This window comes from Heterodontus francisci, chromosome 14, assembly GCF_036365525.1.
Source record: "Heterodontus francisci isolate sHetFra1 chromosome 14, sHetFra1.hap1, whole genome shotgun sequence".
NCBI lineage: Eukaryota > Metazoa > Chordata > Chondrichthyes > Heterodontiformes > Heterodontidae > Heterodontus > Heterodontus francisci.
Window position 1 is genome coordinate 26,177,039 of NC_090384.1, and position 21,350 is coordinate 26,198,388.

At 45.7% G+C, this 21,350-nt stretch overlaps 1 protein-coding gene across 1 annotated transcript in view; it reads left to right on the plus strand.

The window, feature by feature from the left end:
• The window catches only part of LOC137376893 (ETS homologous factor-like), an 82,753-nt gene that overhangs the window by 21,268 nt on the left and 40,135 nt on the right, over positions 1–21,350 (plus strand). Inside the window, exons 3-4 of the mRNA XM_068045851.1 lie at positions 17,183–17,275; positions 19,561–19,854. Coding sequence (XP_067901952.1) covers positions 17,183–17,275; positions 19,561–19,854 — 387 coding nt within the window. The remainder of the gene's footprint in view (positions 1–17,182; positions 17,276–19,560; positions 19,855–21,350) is intronic.

Genomic DNA, 21,350 nt, shown 5'->3' on the forward strand with positions numbered 1-21,350 from the left:
AATGGGACAGTACCCTGCTGTTGGGCTGACAGGGGCACTGTGACAGTACCCTGCTGTTGGGCTGACAGGGGCACTGGGACAGTACCCTGCTGTTTGGTTGACAGGGTCACTGGGTCAGTACCCTGTTGTTGGGCTGACAGGGGCACTGGGACAGTACCCTGTTGTTGGGCTGACAGGGTCACTGGGACAGTACCCTGCTGTTGGGCTGACAGAGGTACTGGGACAGTACCCTGCTGTTGGGCTGACAGGGGCAGTGTGTCAGTACCCTGCTGTTGGGCTGACAGGGGCAGTGGGACAGTAGCCTGCTGTTGGGCTGACAGGGGCAGTGGGACAGTACCCTGCTGTTTGGCTCACAGGGGCAATGGGACAGTGCCCTGCTGTTTGGCTCACAGGGGCAATGGGACAGTACCCTGCTGTTGGGCTCACCGGGCCAGTGGGACAGTACCCTGCTGTTGGGCTCACAGGGGCAGTGGGACAGTACCCTGCTGTTGGGCTCACAGGGCCAGTGGGACAGTACCCTGCTGTTGGGCTCACAGGGCCAGTGGGACAGTACCCTGCTGTTGTAGAAGGGCACATAGTGGGCCCGCAGCCCGCGGCCACACCAGGAAGTGCCCAACTGCAGCCAAGAGTGTACCAGACTCACCTAAACTACCTGCAGCTGTCGAACTGATAGTTTCAACAAAGACTGTGACCGTCAAGGGAGGCTGTCATGTATTTCTGTTCCGTGCTTCAGGAAGAGCTGTGACCCACGGACCTGGGTGGTTTCCTAATGCTCGTAACCCTGAATATAAGCATTGCACTGAATTTTTATGTATCTGGCTTGTACCAGGGAGCCACATGTGTGGGGTGTCCCAAGCATCAGCTTATCACTGCATCAAGATGGTGACCAATGCCATGTTTAAGAGGGCCAGTGACTGTAAGAACATAAGATATAGGAGCAGGAATAGGCCACTTTTCCCCTTGACACTGCTGTGCCATTGAATAAGATCATGGCTGATCTGATTATGGACTTAAGTCCACTTTCCTGTGTGGCTGCCATAACCCTTGACTCCCTCGTCAATCAAAACTCTGTCTAATTCAGCCTTGAATATATCCAATGACCCAGACTCCACTGCTCTCTGGGGTAGCGAATTCCATAGACTAACAACCCTCTGAGAGAAGAAATTCCTCCTCATTTCTGTCTTAAATGGGAGGTTCCTTAATTTGAAATTGTGTTTCCAAGTTCTAGATTCCCCATCTGTCAAATTTTTGTCCACTCACTTAACCAATCTATATCCCTTTGCAGACTGTTTGTGTCCTCCTCACAACTTGCTTTCCCCACCTATCGTTGGATCGTCAGCAAATTTGGCTACAATACGCTCGGTCCTTTCATCCAAGTCATTAATATAGATTGCAAATAGTTGAGGCCCCAGCACTGATCCCTGTGGCACTCCACTAATTAGAGTTTGCCAACCTGAAAATGACCCTTTATCCCGACTCTCTGTTTCCTGTTAATTAGCCAATCCTCTATCAATACTATATCACCCACAACACCGTGAGCTCTCATCATGTGGGATAACCTTCTTAACCTTTTATGTGGCACCATAACAAATGCCTTTTGGAAATTCAAATACACCACATTTATTGGTTTCCCTTTATCACCCTGTTTGTTATAACTTCAAAGAACTCTACTAAATTTGTTCAACACGATTTCCCTTTCACAAAACCATGTTGACTCTGCCTGAATGTATTGTGATTTTCTACATGTCCTGCTACTATCTTTTTAATAATGGATTCCAGCATTTTCCCAACAACAGACATTAGGCTAACTTACCTGCAGTTTCCAGCTTTCTGTCTCCTCTTTTCTTGAATAGGTGTGTTATATTTGCGGTTTTCCAATTTGCTGGAACCTTTCCAGAATCTAAGGAATTCTGGAAGTTTACAACCAATGCATCCACTTTCTCTGCAGCCACTTCTTTTAAGATTCTTTGATGCAGTCCATCAGGTCCAGGGGACGTGTCAACCTTTGGTCCCATTAGTCCCATTACTTTTTCTCTGGTGATAGTGATTGTTTTAAATTCCTTTCTCCCTTTTGCCTCCTGCTTTTCTACTATTCTTGGGATGCTTTTTGAGCCTACTGAGGATGCCAGCATGTAGGTGGCACCTGACAAGGTAGCAATGAATCCACATCGGTGACTGTGACATACAGTTATTGTAAATAAACTATCAACTCTTAACATATGACTTGTCTAAACACCCGTGAACCCCAGGTGCGTCCAGGTGCTCTTCTTAAAGCACTTACGAGTGAGTGCTGCTACGAGGTGCGACCCCTGTGTTTATGGCTGGAGTGGAGGCAGGCTGCTGATCAGGCTGCCTGTAGCCTGGGCATCTTCTGGCTGCCTGAGGCCTGGAAGACCCTGCCATGTTGAGAGGCTCCCACACAGGTGCAGGAGCCCCCTCTGTCGGCGTGGCTACTGGAAGTGTTGGGGTCAACTGGCAGAGGGGCTGAGAAGCTGCTGTCCACACTCGGAGTGCCCTGAGACCAGCCCCCCGATCCAGGAGGCAGCCACTCATCCTTCCTTGGAAGGTACACTTGTACCTCCCTGTTTTCCTGAGATGTACGTGCACCAGGAGAAGACTCCAGGTGCCTCGCGCCGCCCCCCACCCCCCTCACCTTACCACTGCTGCATTGAGCTCATGTGTCTGCGCACATCTCCGTGACCTCCACTGACTGGTCTGCTGGCTCAGGCTTTCCATAACAGTCGTTAACCTCTCAATGGAGGAAGCCAAGCATGCACCCATCAGAGACATGGCAGCACTCACAGCCTGGATGGATTGTTCCATGGCTGCACATGGCCGCTGGTAGCTCCACCAGATGCTCCCTTACCTCTCGCTACAACACCAGCAGCTTCCAAGTGGCCAACACCAGAGGCCCATCATGAACCTGGGGCTCAGCATGGGCCTGGCCTCCCACAGTTCTCCGACTGTCAGTGGCTTCGGCTGTCACAGCCTCTGCCAGCTGCTTGGGTGCGTCTATGGTGTGCACACCAGCTTGTGACCCTGATTCTAATCACAAGCACATGCCCACCGACGTGACAGTACCTGCCCTGATGAAGGGTGCGGGGGAATGATGTGATGCTGTACCCTCTGAGGAACCCTCATCCTCCTCTTCAGTGGTGGACTTCAGGCCTCCAGTTTCAGTGGCTGCCTGTCCTTCTTGAGTGCGAGGACCTGCATGACAGAACACAAACAGTTAGGGGTTAGGGCTTCACATCTCCTCCTCCCTTCCGTGTCTACTGTGCCTGCCAGTGCAGAAGACATGAGGTCAAAGTCTCCTCACTCTCTTGAGTTGCCATCCAGTCTGGTATCCACAATTGCCCAGCCATCCTGCTCTCCAGCCAGTTTGAGGGCCTCCTCTTCTGCCGACATCAGCCCTCTAATATTGGAAACTCCACCATCTATCTTGGATCTCTCCTTACTATTGTGGGCCCGTTTCTCCTGCAGGCAGAAGGAGGGACACTGTGATTTTCCACACAAAGAGTAGCACCACACATGCTGCTGGTATCCCTTTGATCCCAGGTTGGGGGACCCGAATGCCTTCTCCATACATCTGCTCTCAAGGGACGTAGAGGGGCTAAGCAAAGATAGCTGTGTGGCTGTTGTCGAGATGCAGCCATGCAGCATGAGGGAGCTGGTGCTGCTGCTCCCCCTTGCCAGTGCCCGGTTGGTCACTCCCTCCACATGTAGTGATCCATCTCACATTGTCACACAATGAGAGCAGTATGTAGGACTCGCCCTGGCAGAGTGGAAGAGGTCATTGAGCCATTTGCGACACCGCACCCAGAACTGGGTGGGGTGGGGGAGGGGGTGGTCACCCCATGGCTCCACTGCTATCTCCATCCAGGCTTCCTTGGTCAAGCAGGCAGATTCCTTCCTACTATCCCTTAGGAAGAGTAGCACCCGACTTTCCCATGCAGCCTGGAGGAGAACCTGAAGGGAAACATTGCTAAACTGTGGGTCTGTCCTCCGACATGTCTCCTGTCCCCTCTTGGCTGTCTCCTTGACTGCCCGTTTGAGCCACGATGCCTGCGTGGATTCAGCACAGGCCAGCCTTCAGGTTGGAGGGGCCCACTCTGGAGTGAGTTCCCCCTGTGGTGTGCTGCTTTGCCATTTGCCGCATTCAAGGCAGGACTGACTGCAGGTCTGGCAGGCCTTTAAAAATGGAGCAAGCACCTGCCTCCACATCAGGTGACACTGAGATCGGCACCTCGTGGCCTGCCCCTGTGACATTATTGGATGGACCCCCAGTCTCCAGGCCTCTAATTGGCCAGCTGCCACGTGATCACGTCCGGATGGCCACATTGCTTCTATTCGGCAATTCTAGGTCCGCTGCCGGGACCATGCTGTGCGCATTAAATTCAGCCCAGTGAGTGCAAATGTTACAATTGAAAGCTTTTGACTGCAAAGTGATCAGAATTAGACTCCTTTGAGAACTGGATGCACAGAGCCCGTACATGTGACAAGAGTGTGTGAAAAATGTAATTGTTCCACTTCAGCATTTTAGACTACAGCATCATGGCGAAGAATGCTCCTTGGCGTAATATATGTTAAGAATGCTAATAGTGAGCTCTTGAGAGGTTAAGTCCACGTGATAACAGGGTCAACAGTTCTAGGTAAGGGATAAGGTGGAGCGTCTGAGCCAGCGTCCTGCAGACAATCAAAGAAAATGTGACATTCCATTGACTGTTGACATTCATTGCTGCTTTGCAAATCCTGTTCATTTGAATTCAGGAGCAGGGTATTCCCAAGATAGGCTGGTAGACTAAAGCTCCTGGTAGAAAAGAGGTAGAGTTTGATTATAAACTGACACTGGAGTCAAGCTTTTAAATAAAGAGAGACGCAGACATCAAAAAGGCAGCCAGGTTTTTAAAAAAAAGATATTGAACAGTTGGGAGGCAAAAGGCTATGAAAGCCAGGCGTCTGCAAGGAAAGGAGATTCTGTCCTGGGCTGTAGGACAGAACAGAGGAGTTATGCAGTAGTGTCACATAGTCATTATTTTTCTAATATTATGGAAAGTTTTACCAATTGAACTTATTGAATCTCGTCATACCTATTGTTCCCTACTGTGAAGACGTTGCGTAGCACAGAAACAGGCCATTCAACCTAACTGGTTTATATGGCACTTACACATCACATGAGCCTCCTCCCAATCGAATTAACTCTTCCCATCCTGACCCCATATCCCTCTGTTCCCTTTTCCTTAAGACACAACAAATTGAACCCAGCTTTATCTCATCTAATGTTAACTTAGTCTGTTGTCAATGAGACTGAACAAATAGACTGTTCCTCATCACATTGTGGCTGCAGAATGTGGGAGTTGGTGGACACGAGTGTGATCAACAGCAAACACATCTGTAGTGTCTGCAGCACGAGGAGCTTTGGCTCAGAGTCAACGAACGGGAGGCCGAGCTGCAGACCCTGCGATGCATCAGGGAGGGGGAAAGTTACCTGGGGTGTGCTCAGCCTGAAGGCAGGTTTTATGGCGGCGGGGGAGAGGGGCGCAGAATTGGAACAGATTCATTGGCCGCGGAACCCCATACTGTAATGCCAGGTTCCGAATTTCTCGGAGACGGCGAAGTTTCATGGCAGCACCTCCGCCACTCTATGACAGAGCCGTACTTTTAATATATAAATACCATTTCGCATGAATTAGAATGCAATTTGCCATGATCCTATCAGCCTTTCGCAATCTTCTGCTTGACGTGCAGCACTTACATGCCTTCACTTTCCCGTCATTGAAAAGCTGGCGCCACCAAGGCAAGAGTCCTCCATGCCTGCAAAGGTTAGGTTATGCGTTGTTGTCCTGTTGAATTTTTTTTAACATCAGACATTGCCACTAAGATTAATCCACAGATGCGAGGGGAGGTTGGAACTCTGAAATTATATACTGTTGAGGGGGAAGGGGGGACTCTGTAAGTGGATACTGTTGTATGAGAGGGGAGGTTGGAACTCTGCATGTGGATACACTGCGGGGTGGGGGGGAGCGAGGGGGCAGAACTGGGAAAATGTATAGGTTGCTTTTGTCAGGAGTTTAGTGCAGGCAATGAAAATGGTATTCCGATGGTCATGCGATGGCTTCGGGTTTTTTTTCCACTCTTAGTAATGAAACACATTTAAAAATGACGTTTCATTCCTCCAAGGCTGGAGGTGTTATGAAAGTGCTTCCATTTTTTAAATATTTTTTGTGGACTCGAGTTTAAAAATTGTAGAAATTGATTTGTTTGAAAGATTGAAGAGATTCCATAGATGCTGGACATTTTCCTTTAAAAAAAGGTCACTGGAAGGACTTGGGACTTTGTTCAAAACCAAACCCTTATTGGAAGTCACATGTCTTAAGCTAAGTAAATAGCAATAGCCTTAATGACTATTGGAGCTGTTTACAGAGAAGTGACATGTCAGGAATTATGGTGGTCAGAGTTGGTTTCATTTTTGGATATTGTTTTAAGTCAGTTGGGGGTAAGCCTGCTAAGAGAGAAGCAAACATCTCATCCTTTTTCCACCTCTTTGAGAAACCCTGAAAATCCAGTGTGATAGCTGAAACCCCTGATGCAGTGATTCTCCTGGAAAGCCTGCCAGACTAATCCTCAATGTCACCTGAAAAGAACTGTTCCAAAAAGATCCCAGTGACAGCCATCTACACATATTTGGACACCAGAAAAAGGATCAGCTGGGAACATCCCATATCTTAATCCTGTTTGCTCAGGATGGCTGACAACTATATATGGCTACATGACAGACCCTGAGAGTCAGGCTGAGAGGGTCATTGGATTTGGGGCCATTGCAGGATTCCCAGAGGTCCAAGGTGTGATTGACTGCATGCATGTGGCCATGAAGGAACCCACGGACCAACCAGCTGCCTTGATAAACAGGAAGGGGTTTCAGTCCATCAATGTCCAACTAGTGAGCGACCACAGAAAGCGCTTCCTACAAGCCTGCAGCTGCTCCATGACATCCTTGAACCAAGCACCAGGGAGGCAACATACCATCCTGAAGTCACATTTGCAGCCACAGAAATGCCTACCTGTACCCTTTACGATAGAATCCCCTATCACTATAGCTCTCCCACTCCTTTTCCTCCCCTCCTGTGCAGCTGAGCCACCTGTGGTGCCACAGACATGGCTTTTGCTGCATTCCCCTGAGAAGCTATCTCCCCCAACAGTATCCAAAGTGGAAAATCTGTTAGCTGGGGAGATGGACCCAGGGGACTCCTGCACCACCTGCCTGGTTCGTCTGCTCTGCCTTGCAGTCACACATTCCCTTTCTGCCTGAGCAATCTTTACCTGCGGTGTGACCACCTCCCTGTACATGCTATCCACGATGATCTCAGCCTCGCAGATGCTCCACAGTGTCCCCAGCCGCCGCTCCAGATCTGAAACACAGATTTCGAGTAGCTGCAGCTGGAGACACTACCTGCACACCTGTTCGCCCTGAACACTGGAAGTGTCCCTAACTTTCCACATTGCACAGGAGGAGCACTCCACACTGTCGAGCTGCCCTGCCATGACTTACCCTTAATTTACTATACTATATATTAAAAAATTAGTAATAATTACTAGAAATTATTAATAAATTACACTCAATAACCAGGGGGCATAGATTAAGGTAAGGAGCAGGAGGTTTAGAGGGGATTTGAGGAAAAAATGTTTCATTCAGAGGGTGGTTGGAATCTGGAACACACTGCCTGAAGGGGTGGCAGAAGCAGGAACCCTCACAACATTTAAGAAGTAGTTAGATGAGCACTTGAAACACCACAGCATACAAGGCTACGGGCCAAGTACTGGAAAATGGGATTAGAATAGATAGATGCTTGATGGACGGCACAGACACAGAAAACATAATGGGATGGCACAGTGGTGCAGTGGTTAGCACCGCAGCCTCACAGCTCCAGCAACCCAGGTTTGATTCTGGGTACTGCCTGTGCAGAGTTTGCAAGTTCTCCCTGTGACCGCGTGGGTTTCCGCCAGGTGCTTCGGTTTCCTCCCACAGCCAAAGACTTGCAGGTTGATAGGTAAATTGGCCATTGTAAATTGTCCCTAGTGTAGGTAGGTAGGTGGTAGGGAATATGGGATTAATGTAGGATTAGTATAAATGGGTGGTTGTTGGTTGGCACAGACTCGGTGGGCCGAAGGGCCTGTTTCAGTGCTGTATGACTATGGCTAAGTGCATGCCTGCTTCCTGGACAGCTACAATGACTTGAACATACTTTGCCAGTCCCAGGTGCCACTGCTTTTCACTTCCCGCACTTACCTTTAAGGGTGGATTCTTGGGGATAAGTGCCACCCCTTGATGACATGGCTTCTGACATCAGTAAGGAACTCGAGCAATTATGCTGAAGAGTGTTACAAAGCCTGCCACGGTTCCCCCCCGCGCGAACATCGAGCAGGACGTTGGTATGCTGAAGATGCAGTTCCACTTTCTCGATAGAACTCGTGGAGCCCTTCAGCATGCCTCAGACAGGGTTGTGCGCATCGTTGTAGTCTGCTGTGTTCTGTACAATATTGCACTACAGAGGTGGTGGGCAGGCCTTGCAAGATGAAGAAGTACGGGAGCATGAAACATCCTCCAACAATGAGAACACAGAGGCACACAAGGACAAGCACACATGGGAAATCAGAGAGCAGTGATGGAGGTCAGACCTGGTCAGCAGCGCACAAAGGAGACAAGGCAGAGACTGATAATTGGGTGCCTTCACAATCCGTGAAGGTCAATGAATATGTTTGCGAACAAAACTCATCATTGTGCATGTAGTCTGAAGTCCTCCATAACATCAGTCTCTCCAGTATGAAGGGCAGCAACAAACTAAGCCATTGCCCATGTGACATCATTCATGCAATTAAACATTATGCATATTGGAATGTTAATAATGTCAGTGGTCACATGGTAATACTGTAAGGCTTATGATGGAATTGAAAGACACATAATCACTCCAAGGTGAAATGTGGTTTTCAGACAATAAAGGCTGATGATTGGCAGGAAGACACATTTAATTAAAATACTCACGACGGCTGGATTTTAAGGGCCCCCCGATGTGGGATCAGAAGCAGGGGGGGCACAGAGTATCGTGACGGGTGGGCAGAATAGATCGACAACAGCCTTCCCAGCCAGAGGCCAATTGAGGTCCTTAACTGGCCTATTAATGGCCAATTAAGGGCCTCTTCCTGCCGCTGCTGGGATTTTACTCAAAACAAGGTGCCTCCCTTTGGGCTTGGGGGGAGATCCCTCCTCCATGGGCAATTTGTGGCCCATGGCCGACTTCTACCAGAAACCAATTCACCCCTGAAGGGAGATCCCAGATATACAGTGCAGCCTCTACGCCTCCCTCACAAGGCTCATTGGAACCTCACTGTTCTCTGGAGAGGGATCAGGAGTGAGAACACTCTCCAGGCCCCTGGTCGTTCTCTCACCCTGCCACTGCTATTTAATGTCATGACCAAGCTGAGGGTTTGTAGGACATGGTTCATCTGTAGAATGTGGCTCTCCATGATGGTCACCAACCTCTTGATGGAGGAAGTCATGTGCTTACATGCCTGGAATATGGCAGCAGTCATGGCACTGATAGACTTCTCCATCATCCACTCATCTCCGCCAGATATTGCCTTACCTCTCCCTGCAACTCCAGCATGCCCTGTGCTGGTGACGCCAGAGGCTTGTTATCAGCCTTGAGCTCAGCATGGGCCTGGACATCCATAGTCCTCTGACTGTCACAGGCCTCAGCTGTCTCAGCCTCAGCCAGCTGCTTGGGAGCATGTGTGGTGCTCTCACGAGCTTGTAACCCCAAATCTAATGCCGATCAGATACCCACGGAGGTGAGAGTATCTGCGCTGATGGAAAGTCCATGAGAGTCATGGGACGGTGCATCATCTAAGTGTAGCTCTCCTCAGAGGGTGTTGTCGTTTCATCGGTGTCTGGATTGATTTGTGAGTGCAGCCCTGCTGGGTCCAATGTGAAAAACAGACATTTAAGTATTATGGTATACGTGTCGCAATGATGACAGCAAAGCTTTTGCGTATGAAATGTAATTTTGTTTTATTCTGTGTTTGGCAATAATCACTCTCTTCAACTGGGACCCCGACCTCTACGTCAGATATGGCACGTCTTCCTTGGCACCCGGCTAACTCAAGCACCTCCTCTTTGGCCTGAGACAGAGGCCGCAGGTCGGGAATCCCGCCACCGGTCCTGTGAAGGATGAATTCCTGGAATGTATACAAGATAGTTTTCTACAACAGTATGTTGAGGAACCAACCAGAGAATGGGTTAATTTAGATCTGGTATGAGAAAGGGATAATTAATTAATAATCTCATTGTAAAGGAGCCTTTAGGAAAGAGTGACTCTAATAATATCGAATTTTGCTTTAAGTGGTGTACTTCAATCCAAAACGAGGGTCTTAAATCTAAACAAAGGAAACTACAAAGATATGAGGGGCAAATTGGCAATGGTAGATTGAGAAACTACATGAGAAGGTATGACAGTAGACAGGCAATGGCTGAAAGAATTAATACATGGTTTACAACAAATTTAGATTCCTTTGAGGAACAAAAACCCAGCAGGAAAAGTGATCCAACCATGACTAACAAGAGAATTTAAAGATTGTATTAGATCAAAGGCAGAGGCTTATAATGTCAAAAAAGTAGTAAGTCTGAGGATTGGGAGCATTTTAGAATTCAGCAAGAGAGGGTCAAGAAATTGGATGCGAGGACCAAATGTAATATTTCCAAGTTTGCTGATGACACAAAACTAGGTGGGAATGTGAGTTGTGAGAAGGATGCAAAGAGGCTTCAAGGGGATTGAGACAGGCTAAGCAAGTGGGCAAGAACATTGCAGATGGAATATCATGCGGAAAAATGTGAAGTTATCCGCTTCGGTAGGAAAAAAAGAAATGCAGAGTATTTCTTAAATAGTGAGAGATTGGGAAGTGTTGATGTCCAAAGGGACCTGGGTGTCCTTGTTCATAAGTCACTGAAAGCTAACATGCAGATGCAGCAGCAATTAGGAAGACAAATGGTATGTTGGCCTTTATTGCAAGAGGATTTGAGTACAGGAGTAAAGAGGTCTTGCTGCAATTGTACAGAGCCTTGGTGAGATGTGTATTGTGTACAGTTTTGGTCTCCTTACCTAAGGAGGGATATATTTGAACCCTTCCCCCCCCCCCCCCCTTTGTTTAGAGGGCTTTAAACTAAACAAGGGGGGTGAGGGATCAAGCTTGGGTAGATGCAGCAAACCAAGGGGTGGAGTCAAGGCAGGAGAGCAGAATAGTAATATGGAAAATGAAGGTCAGAGAATAGCAGGAAGGGACAGAGAGAAAAAACCTAAGACACACCAAGAGTCAAGACTGGATGTTACAAAGATAACAAAAAGACAAAACTAAACGCTTTGTATCTGAATGCACGTAGCATTCATAACAAAGTAGATGGACTGATAGCGCACATTGAAGTATTATATATGATACGATAGCCATTATGGGGACGTCGCTGCAGGATGACAAGGATTGGGTCCTTAATATTGAGGGGTATATGACATTCAAAAAGAATAGGTAGCTAGGTAAAGGTGGAGGGGAAGCACTGTTAATCAAGGATGGCATTGGTGCAATAGTTAGAGATGACTTTGGTTCAGGAGATCAGGATATAGAATCAGTTTGGGTGGAGATGAGGAACAGTAGGGGAAAAAAGTCACTAGCGGGAGTGGTCTACAGGCCCCCTGACTGTAACCACAATGTAGGACGAAGTGTACAAAAATAAGTATTGGGTGCTTGTGATAAAGGGATGGCAATAATCATTGGTGATTTGTATCTACACATATACTGGAAAAATCAGATTGGCAATAGTAGCTTGGATGAGGAGTTCATAGAATGCTTTCAAGATAGTTTCTTGGAGCAGCACATTTTAGAAACATAGAAACATAGAAAAATAGGAGCAGGAGTAGGCTATTTGGCCCTTCAAGCCTGCTTCACCATTCAATGCGATCATGGCTGATCATCCAAACTCAGTACCCTGTTCCCGCTTTCTCCCCTTATCCCTTGATCCCATTAGCCCTAAGAACTATATCTAACTCTTTCTTGAATATATTTAATGATTTGGCCTCAACTGCTTTCTGTGGTAGAGAATTCCACAGGTTCATCACTCTCTGGGTGAAGAAATCTCTCCTCATATCAGACCTAAATGGCTTACCCCTTATCATTAGACTGTGACCCCTGTCCTGGACTCCCCCACTATCAGGAACATCCTTCCTGTATCTATTCTGTCCAGTCCTGTTAGAATTTTGTAGGTTTCTATGAGATCCCCTCTCATTCCTTTAAACTCTAGTGAATACAAGACTAATCAACCCAATCTCTCTTCATATGTCTGTCCTGCCATCCCAGGAATCAGTCTGGTGAACCTTCGCTGCACTCCCTGCATAGCAAGAGCATCCTTCCTCAGATAAGGAGACCAAAACTGCGCAAAATACGCAAGGTGTGGTCTCACCAAGGCCTTGTATAATTTCAGCAAGACATCCCTGCTCCTGTACTTGAATCCTCTTGCTATGAAGGCCAACATACCATTTGCCTTCTTAACTGCCTGCTGCACCTGCATGCTTACTTTCAGAGACTGGTGCATAAGGACACCCAGGTCTCGCTGCAGCTCCCCCTTTCCCAATCTATTGTCGTTCTGATGATAATCTGCCTTTCTGTTTTTGCCTCCAAAGTGGATAACCTCACATTTATCCACATTATACTACATCTGCCAAGTATTTGCCCACTCACTCAACCTGTCCAAATCACACTGGAGCTTCTCTGCATCCTCCTCATATCACACACTCCCACCCAGCTTTCTGTCATCTGCAAACTTGAATATATTACATTTAATTCCCTCATCTATATCATTAATATATATGGTGAATAGCTGGGTTCCTAGCACTGATCCCTGCAGTATCCCACTAGTCACTGCCTGCCACTCAGAAAAAGACCTGTTTATTCCTACTCTTTGTTTCCTGTCTGCCAACCAGTTTTCTATCCATGTCAGTACCTTACCCCCATGTGCTTTAATTTTGCATGCTAATCTCTTATGTGGGACCTTATCAAAAGCCTTCTGAAAGTCCAAATACACCACATCCACTGGTTCTCCCTTATCTATTCTAATAGTTACATCCTCAAAATATTCCAGTAGATTTGTCAAGCATGATTTCCCTTTCGTAAATTCCTGCCACTGTTTTCCAAGTGCTCTGCTATTACATCTTTTATAATGGACTCTAGCATTTTACCCACTACTGATGTCAGGCTAACCAGTCTATAATTCCCTGTTTTCTCTCTACCTCCTTTTTTAAATAATGGGGTTACATTAGCTACCTTCCAATCTGTTGGAACTCTTCCAGAGTCTATAGAATTTTGAAAAATGACCAGCAATGCATCTACTATTTCTAGGGCCACTTTCTTAAGTACTCTGGGATGTAGATTATCAGCCCCTGGGGATTTATCGGCCTTCAATCCCGTCAATATCCCTAACTCCATTTCCCTACTAATACTGATTTCATACAGTTCCTCCTTCTCACTAGACCCTATGTTCCCCAACATTTCTGGGAGGTAATTTGTGTACTCCTTTGTGAAGACAGAACCAAAGTATGTATTTAATTGTTCTGCCATTTCTTTGTTCCCCATTATAAATTCTCCTGTTTCTGACTGTAAGGGACTCACATTTGTCTTCACTAATCTTTTTCTCTTCACACATCTATAGAAGCTTTTATGTTCTCTGCAAGCTTACTCTCATACTCTGTTTTGGAACCAACCAGAGAGCAAGTTTTATTAGATTTGGTATTGTGTAATGTGACAGGATTAATTAATGACCTCAGAGTAAAGGCTCCTCTGGGTAGTAGTGACCACAGTATGATTGAATTTTACATCAAGTTTGAAAGAGAGGAGAGCGGGTCCAGGCTAGTATTTTAAACTTAAATAAGGGCAACTATGTGGGCATGAAAGCTGAGCTAGCTGAAGTGAACTGGGTTACTAGGCTAGTAGATAGATCAACAGAGAAGCAGTGGCAGACATTTAAGGGGATATTTCAGAATAATCAGAATAAGTATATTCCTATGATAAAGAAAAATTATAAGGGGAGGACCCACCATCTGTGGTTAACTGAAGAAGGTAAGGAAAGCATCAAACTTAAGGAAAAAGCATACAATTACAAAAAGGTGAGTGGCAGGTCAGATGATTGGTCAGGATATAGAGAACAGCAGAGAATGACTAAAAGGTTAAATCAGGAGAAAGAAATTAAAGTATGAGAGGATGCTAGCTAGAAATGTAAAAACAGATAGCAAGAGTTTCTACAAGTATTTAAAAAGGAAAAGAGTAAGTAGAGTGAGTGTTGGTCGTCTGGAGAGTGAGAATGGGGAGGTAATAGTAGAGAATAAGAGAGAATAAGGAAATAGTGGATGACTTGAACAAATATTTTGCTTCTGTCTTCACTATAGAGGATACAAAAACATTCCAGTAATAGCTGTAAATCAGGAGGTGGAAGGAAGAGAGGAACTTGGTGAAATTACAATCACCAGGGAAATAGTACTGAGCAAACTGCTAGAGCTGTGGGCTGACTAATCCCCAGGTCCTGATGGGCTTCATCCTGGAGTCTTAAAAGAGGTGGCTAATGAGGTAGTAGATGCATTGGTGTTAATTTTTCACAATTCGCTCGATTTTGGAAAGGTTCCATCAGCCTAGAAAATAGCAAATATAACCCCTCTATTCAAGAATGGGGGAGGCAGAAACAGGTAACTATATGCCAGTTAGCTTGACGTCTGTCATGGGGAAGGTATTAGAATCAATTAAGTAGGCTATAGCTGGGCACCTAGAAAAGCTCAAGGTAATTGGGAATAGTCAGCATGGTTTTGTGAAAGGGAAATCATGTTTAACCAATTTATTAGAGTTCTTTGAAGGAGTAACATGTGCTGTGGATAAAGGGGAGCCCATTGACATACTGTACTTGGATTTTCAGAAGGCTTTTGACACATAACAGGTTATTGCCCAAGTAGGAGCTCATGGTGTAGGGGGTAACATATTATCATGGATAGAAGATTGGTTTGCTGGCAGAAAATGGAGAGTATGCAAAAATGGGTCCTTTTCTGAGTGAGAAGATGTGATGAGTGGTGTCCTTCAGGGGCCTGTGCTGGAGCCTCAACTTTTTCCAATTTATATCAATGACTTAGATGAGGGGAGCAATGGCGTGGTAGCTACATTTGCAGATGACAGAAAGATAGATAGGAAAGTATGTTGTGAAGAGGATATAAGGAGGTTGCAGACTGATATAGATAGGTTGAGTGAGTGGGCAAATATCTGGCAGATGGAGTATAATGTGGGAAAATGTGAAGTTGTTCACTTTGGCAGGAAGAATAAAAAAGCAGAGTATTACTTCAATGGAGAACGACTACAGAATTCCGAGGTGCAGAGGGATCTTGGTGTTCTGGTGCATGAGTCACAAAAGGTTCGAATGCAGGTACAGCAAGTAATAAAGAAGGCTAATGGAATGCTATCCTTTATTACGAGAGGAATTGAAAATAAAAGTAAGGATGTTATGCTTCTTTTATACAAGGCATTGGTGAGACCACATCTCAAATACTGTGTGCCGTTTTGGTCTCCTTATTTAAGGAAGGATGTCAATACGTTGGAGGCAGTTTAGAGGAGGTTTACTAGACTGATACTTGGAATGAGCATCTTGTCTTATGAGGAAAGGTTAGACAGACTGGATTTGTTTTCACTGGAGTTTTGAAGAGTGAGGGGGAGACTTGATTGAAGTATATAAGATCCTGAACGGTCTTGACAAGGTGGGTGTGGAAAGGATGTTTCCTCTTGTGGGTGAGTCCAGAACTCGGGGGCACTGTTTTAAAATTACGGGTCACCCTTTTAGGACAGAGATGAGGAGAAATCTTTTCTCTCAGAGGGTTGTGCGACTTTGGAACTCTGCCTCAGAAGGTGGTGGAGGCGGGGTCATTGATTATTTTTAAGGTGGAGGTAGATTGATTCTTGTTAGGCAAGGGAATCAAAGGTTATCGGGTGTAGATGGGAGTGTGGAATTCAAAACAAAAACAGATCAGCCATGATCTTATTGAATGGAGGAGCAGGCTCGAGGGGTCAAATGACCTACTTCTGCTCCTAATTCATATGTTCGTATGCTTGCCTTGGAGGGAGTGCAACAAAGATTCACCAGGCTGATCCCTGGGGGTGGTGGGATTGTCCTATGAGGAGAGATTGAGGAGAATGGGCCTGTAATCTCTAGAGTTTAGAAGAATGAGAGGTGATCTCATACAAAATTATAGCAGGGCTTGATGGTAGATGCAGGAAGGATGTTTCCTCTGGCTGGTGAGTCTTGAACCAGGGGACACAGTCTCAGAATAAGAGGTAGGCTATTTAGCACTGAGATGAGGAGGAATTTCTTCATGCAGAGGGTGGTGAATCTTTGGAATTCTCTATCCCAAAGGCCTGTAGAGACTCAGTCATTGAGTATGTTCAAGACAGAGCTTGATAGATTTTTAGATATTAAAGATATCAAGGGATATGGGGATAGTGCAGGAAAATGGCGTTGAGGTGGAAGATCAGCCGTGATCTAGATCTAGTTGAATGGCGGAGCAGGCTCGGGGAGCTGAATGGCCTTCTCCTGCTCCTGTTTTCCTACTATGTGCCCCATCCCAATGCTGCAATATTCCCCATACCATCGCTGCAGTATTCCCATTGCCTTGCTGCAACATTCCCTATCACATAGCTACAGTGTTCCCGATTGCATTGGTGCAGTGTTCCCGATTGTATTGCTGTAGAATTCCCTTTTGCATTGGCACAGTGTTCCCGATTGTATTGCTGTAGAATTCCCTTTTGCATTGGCACAGTGTTCCCTATTGCGTTGGCACAGTGTTCCCGATTGTGTTGGTGCAGTGCTCCCTAATGCATTGCTACAGAATTCCCTATTGCATTGTTAACAATGTAAACTGACCTTAATGAAACATTGGGAAAAAAGCTATCCATTTCATGTTTTGTCTTTCTGACCTGCAGGTGAATTTTCCGATTGTAGTCTGGTTGACTGCAAGAGTTTGCAAGCAGCTACAAATCACTTTCCTTTTGATTGCAATAACTTTTACAGAGAGGCCATTGAGAAGAGTTTGTTAATAAGACAATTTTGTTCCTTTGATTCCAGATCATGGTTCTGTAATGAATGCTCAGTTCAGAAGTCACCCTGTACCTCAGCAATTACTAACTACATGGAGCAACCTCAACCTTGAAAGCAATGGTAGGATTTTGAGATGACATTTACAAAAATGCACATTAAAAGCACTGGGGGTAGATTTTAATTTTGTGCAATGTGTCAAATGGGTGATAGCAAATCAGCAACTCACTTTACATCTCCCCGATTTTTATTTCCATTGATGTTGATTTCTGTTGAATTCAATGGAAATAAAAATGAGGAGAAATGTAAAACAAGTTGTCGATTCACTATCACCCACTTTACACTTTGACACAAAGTCAAGATCTACCCCAGGGAGTTTTAGAAGCAGAAAATGGCCAATAGCTCCACAAATCGCACCTTTTTTTTAGATCAACCCATCTTCTGCCCCTATTCTTCAATTCTTCTCTCTGTCAAAACACATACAGTTGTATATTCAACCCAGTTATGTCTGTATGCACATTTCCTTTCAGTCTACTCAAAGATAGGGGCTACTCTGACACCAGCTACTAAGCTTTGACTAATAATCACACAAGGATATGAACTGCAAGCATCCTGCAGTCAAATGTACAACAACTTTACTAAATGCGTCTGTATGCCAACTTTTGAAAGCCTGTGACAATGTTTCTTTTTAAAAGAACTACCAATTGTGGGATTATCACCTTTAAAAACACCATGATCTATTCTAGCATCATACTAAAAATATACATGATATATGCTTCCTATCTGTCACGTTGCACACTGTCTAGGACAAATCTCTGGTAGACTTTGAAAGGCAGTCATTTTTGCCAGTTAACAAGCATGCACGTTCCATAGACCATTCAGTACTCAAAAGGGTTCATCTGCACCATTTTAAATATGCGGAGAAACTCCTCAGAGCTCGATTTTAAACCCCCTCCTTTTCCTGAGAACAGTGCATACGAGGAGTTAAAATCGTCTAACTCCACTTAGCCTGACCAAGCTCAAGGCCGCAACGTTCCCACCTGATGACACCTTTATCTTTATGGGGATTTGTCACGAATTCAGGGTGCAAAGAAGTTAGCGTTATTTTACAACACCTATAGAAAGAAAGAACTTGTATTTATATAGCATCATTCACAACCTCACAATGTCTCAGAGCAATTCGCAGCCAATGGAGTACTTTTTGAAGTGCAATTACTGTTGTAATATAGGAAACGTGACAGTTAATTCATGCACAGCAAGCTCCTGCAAATAGCAATAAGAGAAATGACTGTTCTTTTAAAAGATCAGGACATTGATGCAACTAATGACATGATCATACTTGTATAAGTAGGGGACACATTTTGAGATGTACACACAACGCATGGCTTATAGAGAGCACACGTACACCAGTGAGGAAAAGACCTGGACCTGAGATCATGCAATGTAGGTAAGTGAGACAATAAATAGGGTTTGTGTTGAATCTGATTATAATGCCTGCGGTTATCAATTAATGAAAATTTAAGAACACAGCATGACACTACAATGACCACTTGTTGGTTGAGGGATAAATATTAGCCAGGACAACAGGGATAACTCCCCTGCTTTTTGAAATAGTGCCATGAGATCTTTTACATACACCTGACAGGGCAGATGTGGCTCTCGTGCAAAAAACAACACCACACTCCCTGAGTACTGCACTGGAGTCAGCCGAAATTTTGTGTTAAAATCTCTAAATTGGGACTTGAACCCATAACCTGTTTACTCAGAAGTGGGAGTGCTGAAGCACTAAGCCACAGTTTACATTGCACCAGGAACACACTGGGCTGAATTTTCCTGCTCAGTTTGCTCGATGATGACCTCAATTCCAGGTCGTGTACCCGAAGGTGCCGTGGAGTTATGTCGGTTGCGATCTTCCTGGAGGCGGCCAATTCAGAAGCAGTTTCTGAGATCCCTGTCTAATTAAGGATGGCAGGTGGAGTAAGGAAGTGGGAGGCCCAATGAGACCGCCTGCAGCAATATCTGGCCGGCAACCCCATTGCGAGGGGTCAGCGCTGCTGTGGCAGGCAGGAGACCATGAGGGTCCCTCAAAATGGTAGCGCTCTCTGCAACATTGGGAACACTTTTAAAACATGCATGGCCACAGTTGTCATGCCATTATTGTGGAGAGGGTACCCAGTGGGTCCGTGCTGGGTGAGAGGAGGCACCGATGATCTGTGGCCTGCTGCTGTGACGCTGGGATGCCACCTGCAGTTGAGTGCTGGGCTCTAACCTAAGCAAAGAGTCTGGCCACCATCAGGAAGGTCGCAACAACACCATCAACTTTGCTGCAATTAGCCCAAAATTTACTCTGTTTCTATTATACATTCTGACTTTTGACATAAACATCATGTTATTTTTGTATCCTCCAGCTTTAGGTGGGTATAATGGAGGCTCATGGCATCACACTCACCCACATCTATGGACCAAGTGCCAAGTGTGGGAGTGGCTCCAACACACACTGGACACCAACCAGTTGGACGCTAATTGCATATGCTTTCAAGACTTTGATGTTACTGGGCAACAACTGTGCACCATGTCTTTCGAGGACTTCAGCCAAGTAACGGGCCCTTTGGGTCCACTTCTCTTCGCCAACCTTGAGAGCTTAAAGTGGAGCAGCATGTACCTGCAGACAACTGGACAGCCATTGATGACAGGGCAGAGAGGCAAGTACCTTTCTGTCTGTGTACTACCATCTTACTTGCCCATTCAGTATCGATTAAATAAGATTCAGCCACTGGAATCGATAGAGGTAGTTTTATTAACGTACTGAAACATAAGCGTGACTACCACTTACAAGCAATAACTAAGTCATTACTAATGTTATTACCAACTACAAGGAATAAAGCGCTTAGAGAATACTGCATAACTCGGGGGGAGGGGGGGGAAGGGCTTGGCTTTTCTTATATTGGGCTTTTCAGCAAGTCTTGTACAATTTCCCACCCACCTTTTAGGCCTATGCAATATTATTCTTCAGTATGGAGATGCTTATCTCATCTGGAAACTTCACACTGCATCTGGAGGCATGAATATCTCATCCACTAGGTCAATGAGTTCTAATAATCACATGGCTTACTTGTGACAAAATGTATTAATTGAATTAAGTAACAGAGAACAGACCCTGAACTGATGACATACCAGACATTCATGTCCTCTTCTGTAAGTAGCTGGGATGGCTGCTAAAACCTGCTGTCCTAGCTATTTTAGTTATAAGTCCCCACAAGCCCACCCATGAGCCTTTGCTGTCCAATTGGTCTATTTTCCCAAAGCATGCTGGATAAAGGTACTGAATTCCTGTTTCACATTCTGGAACCTGATATAATCAGCATTTGGAGAATGACCAAAATGGATTAGGGCAGGATCACTGGAGCTGAATGCAAATAAATCTTAGTGTTCAATTGTAGCCCAGAGCAGGTTTCAGGTGAAAGGAGGGCAAGGAGAATGTGAAATGTTGATTGTGCAGCCCTTGACCGCCTATCAGCTTCCAGGTAAGTGGTGGGGGAGGAGGGCCTTCAGGGTCTTGCAGACTTGTGGGGTGGGGTTGATGGGGTCCGTCAGGGGGGGCAGGTGCAGTCTTTTGGAGGGGAGGCTGTAAATAGTAGCATTCCTAGCCCCACAAAGGAAATTCACTTACCTGGACTGCCTACCTATCCTTCCCAGCAGCTGGTGGCCTGCTTCAGCCTGGAGTCTTTCCCACTCAGGCCCTGGTTAAGATCTCGTTGGTATTTTATTGATATCACAGGCTTCTGGTGGGCACCTCATCCCACACCACCCCCTCACCCCCACCCCCACCAAAACCAGCAGTGTTAGCATCGGAGATCGGTGGGAACAGAATGATAAATAGAGCTGCTCCAACTCCACTTTAACCAATTGCTTGCTCCTGCCCAGTGAGAAGAGTTAAAATTCCCCCTGAAGCTTTTGTTTGGTATGTCCTGGACAAAGTATGGAATGATGCCACTAGTCAGATATTTTGCCATATTGGTCCAGAATGAAACATTCTCAAGGTCAACCACAATATGGGTTAGACACAGTGTTCTCCCAACCTCACAATGCATAATAAACCTCATCCCACGACTGCCTCAGTGTTGACATGTCAGTTTATGGTTTGTATTCATAAGCTTGTTGAATTAATGTCCATCCATACAAAGGTGAATGCAGCTTT